The 17,249-nt window shown below is 48.3% G+C and overlaps 2 protein-coding genes across 2 annotated transcripts in view; one reads left to right on the top strand and one right to left on the bottom strand.

Annotated features, from left to right (window-relative positions):
* The window catches only part of BCO1 (beta-carotene oxygenase 1), a 153,747-nt gene that overhangs the window by 30,854 nt on the left and 105,644 nt on the right, over window positions 1-17,249 (top strand). The gene's annotated exons all lie outside the window — the stretch shown is intronic.
* LOC118531088 (polycystin-1-like protein 2) overlaps window positions 1-17,249 on the bottom strand; it is an 81,845-nt gene that overhangs the window by 8,081 nt on the left and 56,515 nt on the right. The window contains exons 27-35 of the mRNA XM_078063526.1: window positions 15,914-16,060; window positions 13,229-13,428; window positions 12,355-12,572; window positions 11,223-11,319; window positions 8,364-8,501; window positions 6,533-6,718; window positions 5,326-5,653; window positions 3,432-3,565; window positions 1,749-1,876 (exon numbers count right to left, since the gene is read on the bottom strand). Coding sequence (XP_077919652.1) covers window positions 1,749-1,876; window positions 3,432-3,565; window positions 5,326-5,653; window positions 6,533-6,718; window positions 8,364-8,501; window positions 11,223-11,319; window positions 12,355-12,572; window positions 13,229-13,428; window positions 15,914-16,060 — 1,576 coding nt within the window. The remainder of the gene's footprint in view (window positions 1-1,748; window positions 1,877-3,431; window positions 3,566-5,325; window positions 5,654-6,532; window positions 6,719-8,363; window positions 8,502-11,222; window positions 11,320-12,354; window positions 12,573-13,228; window positions 13,429-15,913; window positions 16,061-17,249) is intronic.

Below are 17,249 nucleotides of genomic sequence, written 5' to 3'. Positions count from 1 at the left end.
GCAAAATTACCTCTTAGTGTGAACATGTACATTTATTTTTCCTTTTGATAAAGGCAGTTAGCAAACACAAGTGGCCACTCCAATTACCGGGTGAATTTAGGGTGGACTAGTGGGACAGATGATTCCATAAATCCTCTTGAGGATTAATTACTGTTTATCTTAAGGATGAATATAAAATGGGTCCTATTTGACCGGCAATGCAAGGGTGAGACTGCTTTCTGTCTTTGGAATCTCTTAGTGGATTGCCTGGGATGTGCATCACAGTATAGTGTCATGCTTATTCAATAAGAAAAGTTGTTTTCTTAGGGGGAAGTGGGGAGTAATTGTTTAACAGGTACAGTTTCCGCTTTGTAAGAGGAAAATAAATCTGGAGATGGATGGTAGTGATGGTTGCACGACGATGTGAATGTACATAACGCCACTGAGCTGTACATTTAAAGATGTTTAAAGTGGTAAATTTTATGTTATATATATTTATCTACCACAATTAAAAATGAGTAATTTTGTTAAAGTAGTTTTTTTTTCCTACCTTTGTGGAGAGGTTTTCTAGATTGGCAGGAAACTTTGTTTTTAATCCTCTTTCCCCATCGGGTGTCACACGTCGTCGAAAGGAATTACGCTGTGCAAGTTCTAGGCCTCCCTCCTGTTTTTCCCTCCCACTAAAGAGAATTTTCCTACCGTTCTGTTCTATTTCCCTCCTCCTCCCTACTCTTACGGAGAATGGGTTTGTGTTTGGCTGCTAAGAGGCTAAAGTTTGCCTCCATTATAAAGGGATGGAGATGGCAGAAGATTTTAAGAACTGCTTAAGTGGCATTTTGAGAAAGATGTAAGGGCTCTGGAGAGAAGCGTTGTGTGGCAGCTGCAGGCAGAGGGTGAGGGCAATCCAGAGGGGAGGAGTGAGCTCGGGGGTGGGTGGTGGATGGGCCTCCTTTGATGTTCTTAAGGTTGCTATTTGATGACTGTTCCCTGTTGGGTTGGCAATGGTGATGCTCAGAGGCCCCGTGGGATCAAGGTTTATGAGTCTGAGGTGCGACAGAGGGGTTGAGTGTCGAATTCAGGGGTCAGACTCTCTGGATTCAGTTTTGGCCTTGGAAAAATTCCTTAATGTCTCTGGGCTTCAGCTTCCTACTCTGTGAAGTGGAGCCAATAGAAACTTTCTCCTGGTATTAAAGGAGAAAATCCACTCAAGGTTCTTCACACAATGTCTGTCACGTGGTAAACAATCAAAGTATCATCCTTACTTCAAAGTGGTTGTTGTGGCTGTTGAGCCGGGGATGGGGAGGCCCTTTCAAGATGTCTGATTTGCATTTTTGGTGGGGCAGGGGCGGGGGTATGTACCAAGCTTCAAATGAGTTCCCAGCTTCCTCAAACCACCGTCATTATCAACATCGGCACCTTCGTTTTGCAGCATGGTGCTATTTAAAGGTGGCAGAGGGGATTTTTTCCTAATTCCCAGGGACCACAGGTGAACTGCCAGCTACCTTTGGCATTTTGGAAGGTCTCAGTTCCTCTCCTTTCCCCACCCAGGAAGGACCACCCTCTGAGCCTCAGTTCCTGAGAGGTGCTGAAAGCTGGTCCCTGATCTGGGTCAGCTCTCAGGACTGCAGAAGGACCAAAAGGGTGCCATGGCAAACAGGTTAGCAGAACACTCCCCTCTCCTTTCTTGAGGCTTCACTCTGGGGAACGTGTGTGAGAGGGAACAGGCACACTGCTGCTTCCATCCCATGGAGCCGTAGTCTACACCTCACCTGCAAAATCATGTAGTAGAGGAGGAACAGGAGGTAGATGGCCTCTGCTGCTAGCACGAAGGGGTGCCAGCCGTCAGTGAAGGGGTACAGGCGCAGGCTCTGCAGGCTCATCTGTGCAAAGAAGGTTCCTGGGAAGCAAAACATGTTCTGCTCACTCCTGGTCACCCACCCGCTCAGAGCCACCACTTCTGACTGGAAGTCATCAGTGGCATGATGAAAGCTCAGGCATTCTGAGGGCTGGCCAGGGCAGAAGAGAAGAGAAAGGTCCTTTAGACCCACAGACCCAAGGGACTGGACACATAGTGGATGTCAAAGATAATGGACATATTAGAGGGGATGCGGGAAGCTGCTCTGGAAGAGCCACTCCCTATCCTCTGCATCTGGTGTCAGCCATTTGTGCCCTCAGTCACCTCCAGCCAAAGCACACAACTCACTGAACATTCATTTACTCCAGGCTGGCTCACTTAAAGCTCGTTCACCTAAAGAGAGTTCACTGAAGATCAATTCATCTATTGACCAGTATGCCTAAAATTCAGCCTTCTTTTGAATCATCTTTCATCCATTTATGTGTCTTGTTTTTGGGGGGAGTATTGTAATGATATTTTAGTAATGATTTAAAAAAAGTTTGATAAGGCTATCGCCTCTGAAGACAAAGCCAACCCCGAAAATGTCAGAATGGAGAGACACAAACAACCTGAGTCCTTGCCAATATCAGTGGACTGCTTGAACCAACCAGACCTGAAACCCAATCCTCATTTCTCATTTGTAGAAACACATAATCTAATTAAATGTGTTTGGGGACAGGCTGTTTAATTGGTCCCTAAGAACCACAAAGGTGGCAAAAAGAAGTAGGAGAACACAAGGATACAAATACCCCCCCACACACACAAAAGGATTTAAAAGAAGCACTTGACAGTGGCCAGTGATCAAGAAAGTTGAAGGCCTTTTACTTTTCTTTCTACTATTATGAAATTTAAAGAACTACAGGCATGTATTAGCTCTATTAAAAATGTAATTTGATACTAAAAATGGCTTAATTTTTAAAGGAGAGGTGGTTGAATTTTAGGAAAATTCGTTATTAGCTGATGAAGCTTTGGATCAGTGTTTTCAATAGATTTTGATAGCGTTAAAAGAGGTGGAAGGTGGGAAATGGGGAGAAAGAAATGGAACAGAACACAAAATATCAGAGTATATTGCATGTAGTGAAGGAATATATTTTTGAAGCTTTTGTCTCAGTTATGTATCTTTGTGTGTGTGTGTGTGTGTTGGAAAATAATGTAAAATGTACTTTGTCCTGTAGGTTGAGGTACAAGTTGTAAAATGTTGTTTTAGCTGAAATTATCTGTAACCAGGTCACCCCCTCCCCAGCCTGCCTTCCCCAGAGCAGGAAGCTCAAGGTGATGAGCTGCCTTCAGACTCCAACTGGGTTCCCTCAGGGTATCTTGGGAGACAGGCCAGAGAGAAGTGGAGGCACCTAGGAATAAAGCTGGAGCAGCTCTGGAACCTGGCCTTTGGGTGCCCAGGGAGAACCAAAACCCACCCCCGAATCTCCCAAACAACCATTGGCCCCAGAACTCTGGCCCTGAGGCAGCGAGGCCCAGCCTGGTCAGGAGGCCTGGCCCAGAGGGAGGGGAGTCTGTCTTCCAGAACATTCTAGACAGGGTCACAGGCAAGGCTGCTCACCCAGGGCGCTAGTCTCCAGGGTCAGAGTGATGATGCAGAACAGGTTGACGTTGGCGTTGTAAACAGTGAACTCCACAAAAACGGCTCTGGTCAGTCTGTCCAGCCAGGTGTTGTCAAAGAGGTACTGGAGAATTCTGTAGGAAGAGGGCTAATTAGGGACATCTCCAACTACAGTGGCTCCCTGCACTCTATGCCCGGGGCCATAGGGCCTTGGCGCTGCTCCTGAGAGTGATCACAGTTTCCCACCAATGGTGCAGTGTCTTGGCACCCATGCTCTCCTGGGTGTTAGAGAAGAGGTCATCAAAGTGTGGTCCCCATACTGCCAGCATCCACATCATCTGGAAACTCAGTAGAAATGCAGATTCTCAGTCCCCACCCCAGACCTCTCGAAACAAACTCCTCTGGGGGATCTGTGTTTGAGGGATCTGTGTTCTGATGAGCCTTCCAGGGGATTGTGCCGCTTTTTAAAGTTTAAGGACCACCATGTGAGTGGAACCGCATAGAAAATCACGGGCTTAAGCAGGCAGCAATAGCAGCAGTAGAGACCTCTCTTGGGTTGGCAGTTCACATGAAACGAGTTCCTGGAGGTCTGCCCACTGGTGTTGTGGAAAGAGCATGTGCTGGAGGGACCGGGGTTCAAATCCTGACTGCCTCGTAGGCAAGCTGATAACCTCTCCAGGACTCAGTCTCCTCATCTACAATAGTGTTAACACCAGTGCTTCGGGAACATTGTGAAGAGAAAATGCAATAGCATGTCGTGTGTGTGTGTGTGTGTGTGTGTGTGTGTAATAGTGACAGCTGTTTTACTGGCAGCAATAGTAATGGGCCTATTTTATTTTATTTTATTTATTTTTTTTTTTTTAAAGATTTTTTATTTATTTATTTGAGAGAGAGAATGAGAGAGAGCAAGCACATGAGGGGGGGAGGGTCAGAGGGAGAAGCAGACTCCCCGCTGAGCAGGGAGCCCGATGCGGGACTCGATCCAGGGACTCCAGGATCATGACCTGAGCCGAAGGCAGTCGCTCAACCAACTGAGCCACCCAGGCGCCCAGTAATGGGCCTATTTTAAAATATGCCCTGTGCCCACTGGGTCTGTGTCCTGCCTGGTGTATAGAAGAGAGAATATCACTTGTTGCAAGTGGCAGGAAAACCCCTCTTATGCTGAAATTGACTATTCCTGTCCTGTCCTTAATCCTAGGGGACCCCTGCCAGTTGTTCTCCTTGGGGGTTTGTTACCTGTGTTCCTAGAGAAGACTGAGGTGCACATGGGTTCACTAACTTGCCTGGGGCCACATAGCTAACAGGAGCAGTGCCAGGGTTTCACACGTAGGGCTCTCTAACTCTAGAGTGTGCTGGGAGAGGCGGTCTGCACGGGCTCTGGATGTCCATGCACAATCATGTTGGGTATTCCAGGAATGGCTTTGCCCAAGCCATTTCTTAAGGCTATGTTTGTAGTGAGCAACCTCGAGGGATAAGGTGACATCCTTCAGACAAAGAGCGCTTGCTTCTATCACTATAGGAACAGTGAATGCTCCGTACTCAGTGCTCTTCCTTGGTACTGTAACTCACTGCACATAAAAACATGATTCTTCGCTAAGGATAAGAGCCTTAACCACTTCCCACCTGCCTGGTGGTGGATGGCTTTGTGTGGTAGAGTTCCCCATCACTATACTGGCTCTTGCAGAGGCCACCAGACTCAGCCCATTAGGCTGAGAGTGCTGGAGAGGGACTCTGAGATTGCAGTTTCCAGGGGCCTGGAAATACAATCTGAATACTTCTGAGTCCCCCAGTCCCTCCCTACAATGACATGAATGAGCTTTGCTGCCCCTGTTAATCAGACCTAGACTCTAGCAAATGGCTTTCCTTGGCCACACACGAGTCAAGTGAGTCTTACCTTGATGCACTTTTGCGATCAGTCCCCAAGGGGACCACATAACCTCCTCCCCGGTACACAGTGAGTTTGCCCCAGATGGGATACCGTCGGCGTTGGCTCTGGCTCTGGTACTGCCAAGCCTGGGAAAAGCCACTGCTGTTATTGGGTATGGAGGCATTCCAGCCTTCCCCATAGTCTGACAGGTCTTCAATATCCAGGGAATATGGTGCATGGCATTCATCAAGAGAAGCCTGCAACTGTGGGGCAAGAGGGCAAGAGCTTTCCAGGACCCTCACTTGGCGAATCTGGGCACTGCCAACCAGCTTAGAGTTCCCATCAGTGATAAAGCCTGGAGATGAAAAACAGGTGGGTCAGCCTAGCCATCAAAATCGTCTTAGTGCATCCTGGCCTGGATGCTAATGTGAACTTCAATGTACCCATTGTAGAAACAGTCAAGAGTAAGTAGTTATGGTCAACCAAAGGCTACATTCATCACCATGTTCTTACCTTAGGTGTTTTCTACTTCCTGCATAACTTCTCTTGAGGAATGGTACCCCCACCACCTAGTCATCAACTTGGAGACACTTTGTACCCTTTCTCTCAATGCCCACATCCTAATGGTCAGCAAGGCTCATCAACTCTACCTCTTCAGTGTTATCTGCACCCATGCCCATCTCTCCATCACTCCTGCTTCTCATCCCTGCATCAGCCCCATCATTTCTCCCCAGCATCCTAACTGCTCTCTATTCGAACTTCCACAGGATTCTGCAATGATCCTTCTTAAATGCAAATTTGATTATGTTACTCCCTCAGAGAAACTGTCAATGCTTTCTCAATATGAACTTCTGAGACCCTTCATGATCTGGTCCCTATTTCTCTCTCCTGCTTTGCTTCTTACTCCACTTATACCTTACACTGCAGCCACACCCAATGCTTTGTAATTCCAGGAACAGCAGTGCCTTGGTGTTTCAGGCTTGCCTTTTCTCGCCTTGTCCCTTTTGCCCGGTATACTGTTTCTGCCTAGCCGATTCATGTTCGGTTATCTCTCATTTAGGAAGTCCTCCACTCTGCATCAGGGGAGGGTTAAGGCCCTTCTCTTGTGCATACACAACCTTCTGAGGGTCTGTCCTTCAAAGCATATGGCTGATGGTGACAGTGACCCACTCCTGTTCCTAGAAAGGAGTCTGCACAGGGGAGCTGACACAGTCCTGGGGTGAAGGGAGAGTACCTGGGTAATGACTGTACAGGTTGCTCATGAGGGTGGTGTTGGCCCACATGAAGAATTCCTTGAAGCTTAACACAGCTGAAAAGCCTTGGGTGAAGCTGTGCTCAAGGTGTCTGTTGAAGTGGTAGGTGCTGGGGTCCCTCTGCCCATAGGCAACCAGCAGCAGCATCCACAGGAAGCCCAGGTGTGCTGAAAACGGAGGCACAGCCCCTGGTCAGGCATAGCCCCCACCTCCCACCAAGCCCAAGGCAGGAAGTGGAATGGCGTATAGCTCAGAATAGTCGAGGTCTTGTGGCCCAGCTCCTTGCCCCCCCCAGTGACAGTGGAACCAATCCTTAGACAGTGGGGAGGAGTGAAGTCCACAGATCATGAACTTCCTGCCTGGGTTCAAATCCTGGCTCTGCCACTTCCTATCCATGTGCCCTTTACAAGTGACTTAACCCCTCTGCTTTACTCTCATCTGTGAAATGGGGATAATAATTTTATTTCACAGGGTTGTAATGAGGGAGTCAACAAATTAATATTTATTAGCACTTAAAGATAGTGCCTGCCCAGAATTCATGCTATATAAACGTTTCTTTAAAAGAATCTTCTAGGGACGCCTGGGTGGCTCAGTTGGTTAAGCGTCTGCCTTCAGCTCAGGTCATGATCCCAGGGTCCTGGGATCAAGTCCCGCATCGGGCTCCCTGCTCCGTGGGAAGCCTGCTTCTCCCTCTGCCTCTGCCTCTGTATCTCTCATGAATAAATAAAGAAAATCTTTAAAAAAGAAAAAAGAAAAAAAGAATCTTCTAAAAATGGGGCTCTGCCATGTTGCAACGCTGAGGACAGGGCCATGAAAATGACAGTTGTGTTCCCTGCCCTCGTGGAGCTCACCTGTGGACAGGTGAGTGTGATGTAAGGGACCCTTACATACAAAGATTTAGTTTAGGATGCCAGCCATTAGAATGTGGGGGATGCAGAGCCTTACCCAGAATCTCTGAGTCCAGGGCCTGGGAATATGCATCCCAGCAACCCCTGCCTGGGATGAATTGGGGCTCTGCCCACACCTCTGGGCTCTCTTCATTCTGTAACATGCTGCTACTCCTCTGCAAGCTCTCCTGCTCTCTGCATTTGTCTGGCTGCATGTGCTGCAGGGTCCATGTCCTCCCCGAGAGCAGCCCTCACCAGTGACCTGTGCGTGACAACCCGGGAGTGTGTACTACATGCCCCCACAGAGGTCCCCAGCAGGACTGAGCTCCAGTTCCCACATGGAACCCACTCATCACACCTTTCACCTCCCTTCTCTTCTCTACCAGTGTTTCCCAGGATCACCTCCCAAACCAACTACTTGTACCCCAATCTGCTTATGGGGGAACACAGACTAAGATACACAGTGATGTTTGAAAGCTCCTGGTCAGCAGGCTTGGGCAGTCTTTCTGAAGACAGTCTTTGGACTGAGAATTAAAGAATAAGGAATTAGCCAGAAGAAAAGATGGGGAGGAGGGGAGGCACATTCCAAGCAGATTAGATTAGCCTGGGCAAAGGCCTGGGGTCCAGAGAGGGCAAGGAGTCCCAGGAGCAGCAGAACATGGTGTGACCAGAGCTCAGGGCACAGGGGGCTACAAGAGGTGACTCAGGGTGGGCGGAGCCACAGTAGGAAGTGTGGATTTTATCAAGGGCCATGCGGGGCCATCGAAGGATTTTAAGTGTAGGGGAGAAGCTGGGGTGAGTTGGTATTTAGGAAAACAGGCCCAGAGGCAGCGTGGGTCTGTCAAAGATTGCACCATTGTCTGTTCAGGTCTGTGCTGACAAGCAGTGAGTGGGGAGGCTGCTGTGGGTGACCTTGGTTGCCTACCCAAGATTTCTCTGATGAAGGCAAATGCCTTCTGTTCCTTGAGATGGGTGGTTTTCATCTTCTCGATGTCAGCGGCCAAAGGCGGCTGGTAAATGTCCTTTCTGCTGCATCTTTGTGCTCGAAACAAGGCAGAAGGGCCTGTGAAAGCAAGGACACGAGGACAGTCCCCCAAAGGGCAATGGACCCGGCCTCTACTTTTGCAGCCAGAAGCCTCCTTCCTCACCGGGAACAACAGGATCCACCATTCCTCTTCCTCAGGAGCCATTTCCCAATGCTGCCATCCACGCCTCTGCCCCTGCCATCCCTGTGCTCAGAATTCTGTCGTACTGAAAGCACAACGCCCTCCCTTCATATGCTCCTGGACCCTAAGACGGATCCCAGTGTTCCTGTAACTGTAACAGATGGAAGAAGGGGTTCACTAATATTTCAAATTCCTGTCATGTATAAGTATATCTTTTTCAAGCCACTTTATTGAGCTATAATTTTCATAAATTTTCCCATTGGAAGTTTACAATTCAATGATTTTAATACATTTATAGAGTTGTGCAACCATCACCACAACCGTTTTAGAACATTTTCATCAGCCCAGAAAGTTCCCTCACATCCCCGTGAAGTTAGTCCCCACTCCCAGTCTGTCCCACCCTCAGCCTCATTAATCTGCTTTCTGTCTCTATAAATTTTTTTCTGGATATTACATATAAATGGAATCCTACAGTGCATCGTTTCTTGTGTCTGGTTTTTTTTACTTAGCATAATGGTTTGGAGTCCATCCATGTTGTTGTGTAATTAGTATTTAGTTTCTTTTTTGGTATGGATACACTCCTGTTTGTTTATGCATTCACATCTAGATTGTTACTAGTGTTGGCTATTAGGAATAATGCTGCTATGAACATTTACATATAGGTGTTTGTATAGACATATATGTTCATTTCTTTTGGGTAGATTCCTAGGAGCGGCCATTTGGCTATTTCAAATGAACCTGCTCTGAACATGTATATACAAGTTCTTGCATGGAAATAAGTCTTCAAGTCTCTGGGATAAATGCCCAAGAATGCAATTGCTGCAGCATATGGTGAATCCATTTTTAGTTTTGAAAGGAACTGCCAAACTTGTCCAGAGTGACTGCAACACTTTACATTCCCACCAGCAGTGTGTGAATGCTCCAGTTTCTCGGCATCCTTGTCAGCATTTGGTATTATCACTACTTTTAACTTTAGCCATTCTGATAGGTGTGTATTGTCCAAACTGTCTTTTGAATCCATGGCTTTCTTACCACCCTCACTGCCAGGACATGTCACCTCTTGTCTGGACCATTCCGATAGTCTTTTCCCCACTTGTACTTTTGACCCAATACTTCTAGTTTCCTAAGAGCAGCCATACTAATCTTTCTCAAATCACAAGATAGATCATGCCTCTCTCCTATGTAGCACTCCAGAACTCCAGCACTGACCTGGGTGCTACCCAAAGCTCTGCTCCCCACCCACCTCTCAGCTCTCATTTTGAACCATTCTTCCCCTAATTCCCCATGCTTGGGCCACACTGTCAGTAATCACTGTAAAATGACAAGCTCTGTCCCACCGCAGGGCCTTTTCAAGGGCCCAGTGTGCATTCCCTCCCTTCGCCAGGCTCCAGGAGCCAACGTAGGTACTACCTCAGCAGACAGGCCTGCACTCTCCCCTTCTCTCCCCAAGTTCTCCTCACATCTCACGCTAGCATTGTTTACTTGTTTAATGTGTCTCCCCCTGTGGGCTGTGCTTTTCAAGGGCAACCGTTCCATCCACTGCTGCATTGCATTGCGGGGGGTGAGAGCAGGGATTGCCTTCAAATGGTCAAGAGGGAACCTTTGAGGATGACGAGTTAAGAGGACGGTTGCACAACTCTAGAAATTTACTAAAATCAATGAATTACACACTCACAATGAGTGGATTTTATGTAAATCATGTTCCTAAGTCATCGAACAGTCAACTGCCTGTTCGATGTACTCCCTGAGTGGCTGCCAAAAGAATGACTGAATGAATATTTAATTGTCCTGGAAGCTGGCGTCTCTTTGGAAAAAAATTACTCTTTTGTCTTGGGAAGATTTTAATGGATCTGCAAAGCCAAAACAAAAACAAACCCAAATCCTATCCTAGAGTGGAAGAATACAGGCACATGAGGAGGAAACCACACTATATAATAATGTTAGTACAATAATATAGGTATGCCTTTTGTTTATTTGCTCCCGTTTTATTTTCCCCAAACATCAAAATCTCTGCATAGACTATTAGAGTGTTGATTCTGTTCTGTTTACATGTTTGTTTTTGTGATTATCTTATTGTAGGCATTCTCGGGATTGTTCAGTTTGGGAAGTGAGAAATCAGGTTGGGGGGGCAGGGGGCTGCTAGTGGCCTCCTCCAACAGGGGTCAGCATGGCTCTGTTCTAATAAAACTTTGTTTACGAAAACAAGCAGTGGGCTAGATTTGGCCTCATGGCTGTGGTTTGCAGACCCTTGTCCTGGAACCCACCTGCAAGCATGTTCTGTTTTGGTTTTCATTCTAAAGACCAGGGCCCCGAGCCTAGGAGGAGAAAGTTGCTTGCTTGGGATTTCACAGAGAATGATGGCCCGGCAGAGTGTGGCCCCCAAGCGGCCTCTTCTGGCCAAGCGGTCGTGCTTGGGTGCCAGAGAGAAAGGCTGGGGTAGAGAAGGAATAAGGTTTCTCAAGAGACAGTGAAGGAGTCATTTGGTTTGGATGGTTTGGAGGTGCTTTCCCAATCAGGGGTGAAGGAATGATGGGGTAAGAAGGTCAGCAGCTGGACTCTGTAGGGCTGTCTCAGCTTCATTGGTTTCCAGGCCCCTGCCTCCACCTATGCACCGTTACCTGGGCCAGACAGATGTCCTGGGAGGGAGGCCACAAGCTCCTCCTCATCCTCCACTCTCTTCAAGACCAGTGCAAAGAAGGCAGCAAAGCCCAGCACCTGGAAAACACCCACTGTGAACCCCAGGCCTGGGTTGGAAACTATCAACTCCTGGGATCTGAGAGGGGTCAGGATCAAGGCCACATCTGTGTCCTGGGCACAGAAGCCATGCTCCGAGGAAGTCAGGTGGGAACCAGGCCATCCTGTGCCAAGAGGGGACGTGGCTGTGAAGGGAGAGGGCCAGGGCACCTGGCCACCAAGGAGAGACTGCGAGTCCTGAGCTCACCCTGCTTCTCACACCAGAGCTTTCCCACCTGCGCTCCCCTGCTGGTAGAGCCCCCTCTTATCTCTTACACTGCCTCTCACACCAGAGCTTTCCCACCTGCGCTCCCCTGCTGGTAGAGCCCCCTCTTATCTCTTACACTGCCTCTCACACCAGAGCTTTCCCACCTGCGCTCCCCTGCTGGTAGAGCCCCCTCTTATCTCTTACACTACCTCTCACACCAGAGCTTTCCCACCTGCGCTCCCCTGCTGGTAGAGCCCCCTCTTATCTCTTACACTACCTCTCACACCAGAGCTTTCCCACCTGCGCTCCCCTGCTGGTAGAGCCCCCTCTTATCTCTTACACTACCTCTCACACCAGAGCTTTCCCACCTGCGCTCCCCTGCTGGTAGAGCCCCCTCTTATCTCTTACACTACCTCTCACACCAGAGCTTTCCCACCTGCGCTCCCCTGCTGGTAGAGCCCCCTCTTATCTCTTACACTACCTCTCACACCAGAGCTTTCCCACCTGCGCTCCCCTGCTGGTAGAGCCCCTCTTATCTCTTACACTACCTCTCACACCAGAGCTTTCCCACCTGCGCTCCCCTGCTGGTAGAGCCCCCTCTTACCTCTTACACTACCTCTCATACCAGAGCTTTCCCACCTGCGCTCCCCTGCTGGTAGAGCCCCCGCTTATCTCTTACACTGCCTCTAGTGCTGAACTACATCTCCCTCCTGCTTCCGCCCCTCAAGCCAGGCCTCAAGCCCCAGGACTCCCCCCGCCATTTCTGCCCAGACCAGAGCACCCCCACACCACCAAGGTTGAAGACATGCCTTGGTCACCACTTCAAGTGTCAGAAGGCCATTCTCCATGGGCTGTAGTGAGGAGGCCAGGCTAGGGGAGCCCCTGTCGCATCTCCCAGTGTTCTGCTCCTTAGTGACCCGAGGACGGGTTTTTCGAAAGATCTGAATGATTAGGAGATTGATGGGGAACATGAGGAGAGAGCTCTCCAGTCCAATCATCACTTCCTGCCAAGTGAATTCAATTTTACCTAGGACAGAGGAGGGAAAGGGTTAATGGGAGAGCCTCCTCCACCACTGCCAGAAGGTGTCTGTGCAATAAGGATTAACCTTGCCCAAAGAGAGGCCTGGCCCTTGAGTGGCTCCTGGGAGGTGACCTCTAAGCTCTCTAAGTTCTGTCTGGTAGGTACACCTTTGTTTACCTGAGGTCTTGGACCACACTGTATAGTCTATGTTAACAGTGATTTATGGTGTGGGCCTTGGCCACACAGTATCACCTCAGCCTCTGGAGGGGCTGGAGGCTAAGGTCAGCCATGGGGCTCAGCCATGTCTATGTGAGCAAGCCCCAATAAAAACTCTGGACACCAGGGCTCAGGTGAGTGTCCCTGGTTGGCAATACTCCATGTGTGTTGTCACACATCATTGTTGGGAGGAGTGAGCATTGTCACAGCTTCTCTGGGAGAACACAACTGGAAGGTCTCCCCTGGTCTCCCCTGGACCCTGCCCCATGTGCCTCTTTCCTTTCCTGATTTTAATCTGTATCCTTTGTCTGTAATGAGCATAATGGTGTTTCTGACTTCTGTGGTAGTTCTAGAGAATTACTGAACCTGAGAGTGGTCTTGGGATCTGTGGAATTATGTGGCACCCACCGGCCACTAGCTCTGACTGTCATGACATTGGGAGTTACCCAAGTCCATCTTTTGCTCAGCTGGGTCCTTGGGAACACCCCAGAACATGATGCTGGTCAGCATGGTGCAGAGGAGCAGGGAGAAGCAGCAGGACACCCTCTGGACACGGGTGAAGTTGCTCCAAGCTGAGCAGCTGAAGATGGAATACCAGATGTGTCCATCCTGGAAGCCCGTGGAGGTCTTCATGAAAAACAGGTGGCTGTGAGAAGGCAGGAAGAGAGGGGCAGGGATGGGAGAAGGCTGGTCTCTTTGGAGCAATCTTGGGCTGAAAGGGAGGAGTTTATTTCTAAGATTTATCCTCTATTTTCTCTCATGTGGAAGACATACAGCATCTTAGCATCACTTAGAGTTAATGATGGGGGTTCTGAACAGAGTGGGTTGGAATCCTAGGTGGCCCTCCTACCAGCTGTGTGTCCTCAGGCAAGTTACTTTACTCTCTGCACGTCAATTTACTCGTCTGTAAGATGGGGGTTATAACAGAACCTGCCTCATGGGATTGCTGAAAGGATTAAGTGATGATTTTTGTAAAGCATTTGGCAAAGTAGCTGGCATATATGTGAGTGTTCATCAGTATTAGCAATTATTGTTTTTGTTATAATTTTAATATAATCATATAACTATAATATTAGTTTTATTATAATTAGTGCATTAGAGGATACTGGTTAAAAATCCCAGGCTCTAGCTTCAGACTCAGTTTGAGAGAATCAAAATTGCAAGACAGGGTTTCCGAAAATGGCACCATATTCTCGTTAGGCATCCATGTTAGTCTAGAATTTAGTTAGTCTAGAATTTAGTCCAACCACAGGACTTGCACAGGGGCCCAGATTCTCCTGCGAGTGTGTGGAACTGATTTTCCCAGCTGGCGCCCATTCTGGTGGCTAATGCCAGCAGCCCTCAGGCTTGCACGGTACTTTGACCATCACTCTGTGCTGTGGGAGTGGCCTGGACTCAGAGTAAAGGTGCATAATGAGAGAGGTCAGTTGCCAACAACAGTGATTTTCCACGTGATCGTTCTACTCATCCTTCTACTGACAGTTCCACAAATATTTGGTGAGCCTGGTGCTGTGTGCCAGGTGTTCTGCTGGGCACCAAGATTCATGAGGGAATGACACGGCCCTGCCTTCAGACAGCTCTTTGTCTAGTTTCCAGGCATCACAAGTTTGAAGCATTGGGAGGATCATATCTGCTTCTGTAATGGAGCACTTACTCTGAGCCCCTCCCTGTGCTACGTATGCTACCCACATCATTTCCCAGGACCTGCACAGGTCCCCTTTGGGGAGGCACACTGAATGACTCACTTTTCAGATGTGGAAGCTGAGGCCTGGAGTGGTGAGCTGACTTTTGCAAGGGCATGCAACGAGTCAGAAGCATGCATGTGGAACTGTGTGCTGTGTGCCCACATCAGTGTTCTGCCTATCCTTGGGTCCAAGTCTCTCTGACTCAGACTTTTTCCCTTTGCAGGCTGAGCTGTTCCCAGTGGCAGCTAGGAGGGAAAGTCACCTTTCAGTAAATGCACTGGAAACAGACTTTGTTTTGAACCTAACTCAGAAGCCATTTAAAGTAGAGATCACAAACTCAAAAGCTTAAAGGGACCTGGATAGATATAAATAAGTTAAATGAAGTGGGTTGGGTGTGAGGTATTAGGGGTAGATGAGGACTGTGGCAAAACAGAGAGCACATGGCCCTTCGAAGAAGAAAGCTGGTACTCTGCTCTAGCAGATTGTGTCAGGCAGGAACACTGGCTCAGCATCTTCATACTTGCCAGATTTTTGTGGAGTCTCTTGATTTTTTTTTTAAAGATTTTATTTATTTATTTATTTGTCAGAGAGAGAGAACACAAGCAGGGGGAGAGGCAGGCAGAGGGAGAAGCAGGCTCCCCACCGAGCAAGGAGCCAGATGGGGGACTCGATCCCAGGACCCTGGGATCATGACCTGAGCCTAAAGCAGTCGCTTAACCGACTGAGCCACCCAGGCGTCCCGAGTCTCTTGATTTTTTAATATTGGTTGGGAACAGACTCAATGTCCATTGATAGGAGAATGGTTGAATTAGTTGTGGGACATCTGGTCTGTGGAATATTATGCAGCCAATAAGGAAAACTTTGACCCAAGCATACTGTCCTGGAAGGATGTTCATGGTCTGTCATCGAAGAAATAAGGTAATATATTTAGAGTAATGCCATTTTAAAAGTTATAAAATAAACAACAGTCCGTGGTGTTGTGTGTGTGCACATGAGCGTGTGTGTACATTCATACCTGCTTTTATGTGTTTGACCAGATGTGGAAGGAAGGAAGGAAAGCCAAGGGACATAGATGCTGAAACACCCATGTAGGGTAAAATTGCATGAAGAAGGAACCCCAGATGGCCAAACATGGAATCACCATTCAAACCAGTCTGTTTACTCATATAAAATATATTATTCTATGACATGTGTAAGGAAATATGCATAACTGTTCGACCATTTCACCACCTCAAAGATAATTCTGTTTCCGAGGGTCCATGTCCCTCCAGGGTCCCTCAATCCCAACAAGAAAAACTGATTGGTTCGTAATGTCACACACTTGAAGCGACCCAAGCCCAAAAGCTGAAACATGCTTTTATTCTGCTTTGACTGGATTGCGATGCAACTGCCCGAGAGATGAAAGAACAAGGTAAACAGCATTTGCTTACAAAAAAAAAAAAGTACCTGAATCTTTTCCTATCCTGCTCTGTGGCCACCGGAAATACTTTGTCAAGGACACAGTCTCCGACATCAATGGACAGCCACGAGTTGCAGAGGAAATGCCACTTCCGGTCCTTAGCCAGGTCATGCACCAGCACCCGGCTCACGTACCTGGAGAAGGGACCCACACTTCTGAGGACAAGGTTGGGGGGGTGAGGCTTCTTTGGATACCACAAAGATTGACACCTTCACAAACCTGAGTTTAAGAACAAGAACTCCTGAAAAGAGAGATTTTGTGTTTTTCTTCATTGTTCTTGGTGCCTTGACCAAAATGCCCAATCAGGGGGTGAATTGGCCTCATGTGGGAGCTCAGCTAGTGTGGAGAGCCAGCTATTGGAGGCTGCCACATTTTCACAGATATGGTGCAAGAGGGTACATTCTGAAACTATTAACCCTGGTGCAGGGCAGCAAGCCTAAGGCCAGCATCCAGATGCAAGTGAGGAAAGCCAAGTTGTCTAGATTGTGTGCATTCAGGGAGGCGCAGACATAGGGACACAAAAGCTGGTCTTCCTGCTGGCGTCCACCCAGAGAGTGAGCCATCTCTTTTAGACTCAGGACTTCATGGGTATCATCTAACCTGATTTAGGTCTTTGAGACCCGGGGAAGAAATGAAATCATCTCGCCTCTGATGGGATGTCAGATGCAGGAGCAGCCATTTCTCCTGTTGCCTTATGGCCGACAAGAATAGCAATGATATCAGGAGCCCTTCTTTACTGAGCATTTACTGTGTAATGAAGACTATGCTCGGAAGCTCCAGACATGCATTTTCTCATTTCCAGGAGGACAGCCCTGTTAGGCACACAAGAGCCACCTCTGTTGAGTCACACACCCTCCTGGGGAGGCCAACATCCAATGACTGCTGGATACAGTGACTGGGTGTGATCAAGACCTGGGCATCCCAACCCAACTCGGGACACTCCAGAGCTCCCCATGGGGGTCAGCCAAGCTGCTGTGCTGCGTCAAAGCTCTTCTCCCTCTGCTTATCCTGCTTCCTTCTCTCCCTTCCCAGGGGCTGGTCCCAGGCACCCTGCACCCTCAACTCTATCTCAGGGTCTGCTTCCCAGGAGCTTGCCAGCTGTGTGACCTTGGGCAAGTCACTTATCTTGCCTGAGCTTAGATTTTCCCACCTGTAAAACAAGAATGAGAGTACTTGTCCTTGAGGAGTGATGAGAAAAAAGGTGCAGAAACGGGAAGCCTTAGCTTAATGCTCAGCAGTGGCGGATGTTCTTACCTCTTCTAAATAATCAGCCCAGTGTCTCGTTTAGTCTCCTCTTACTGGGCAAGGTTTGTCTTCAAAATG

The sequence above is a fragment of the Halichoerus grypus genome, chromosome 15, assembly GCF_964656455.1.
Source record: "Halichoerus grypus chromosome 15, mHalGry1.hap1.1, whole genome shotgun sequence".
In the NCBI taxonomy this organism is placed as follows: domain Eukaryota; kingdom Metazoa; phylum Chordata; class Mammalia; order Carnivora; family Phocidae; genus Halichoerus; species Halichoerus grypus.
Note: the sequence above shows the minus strand (reverse complement) of the source record. Positions and strands in the feature narration are given on the sequence as shown.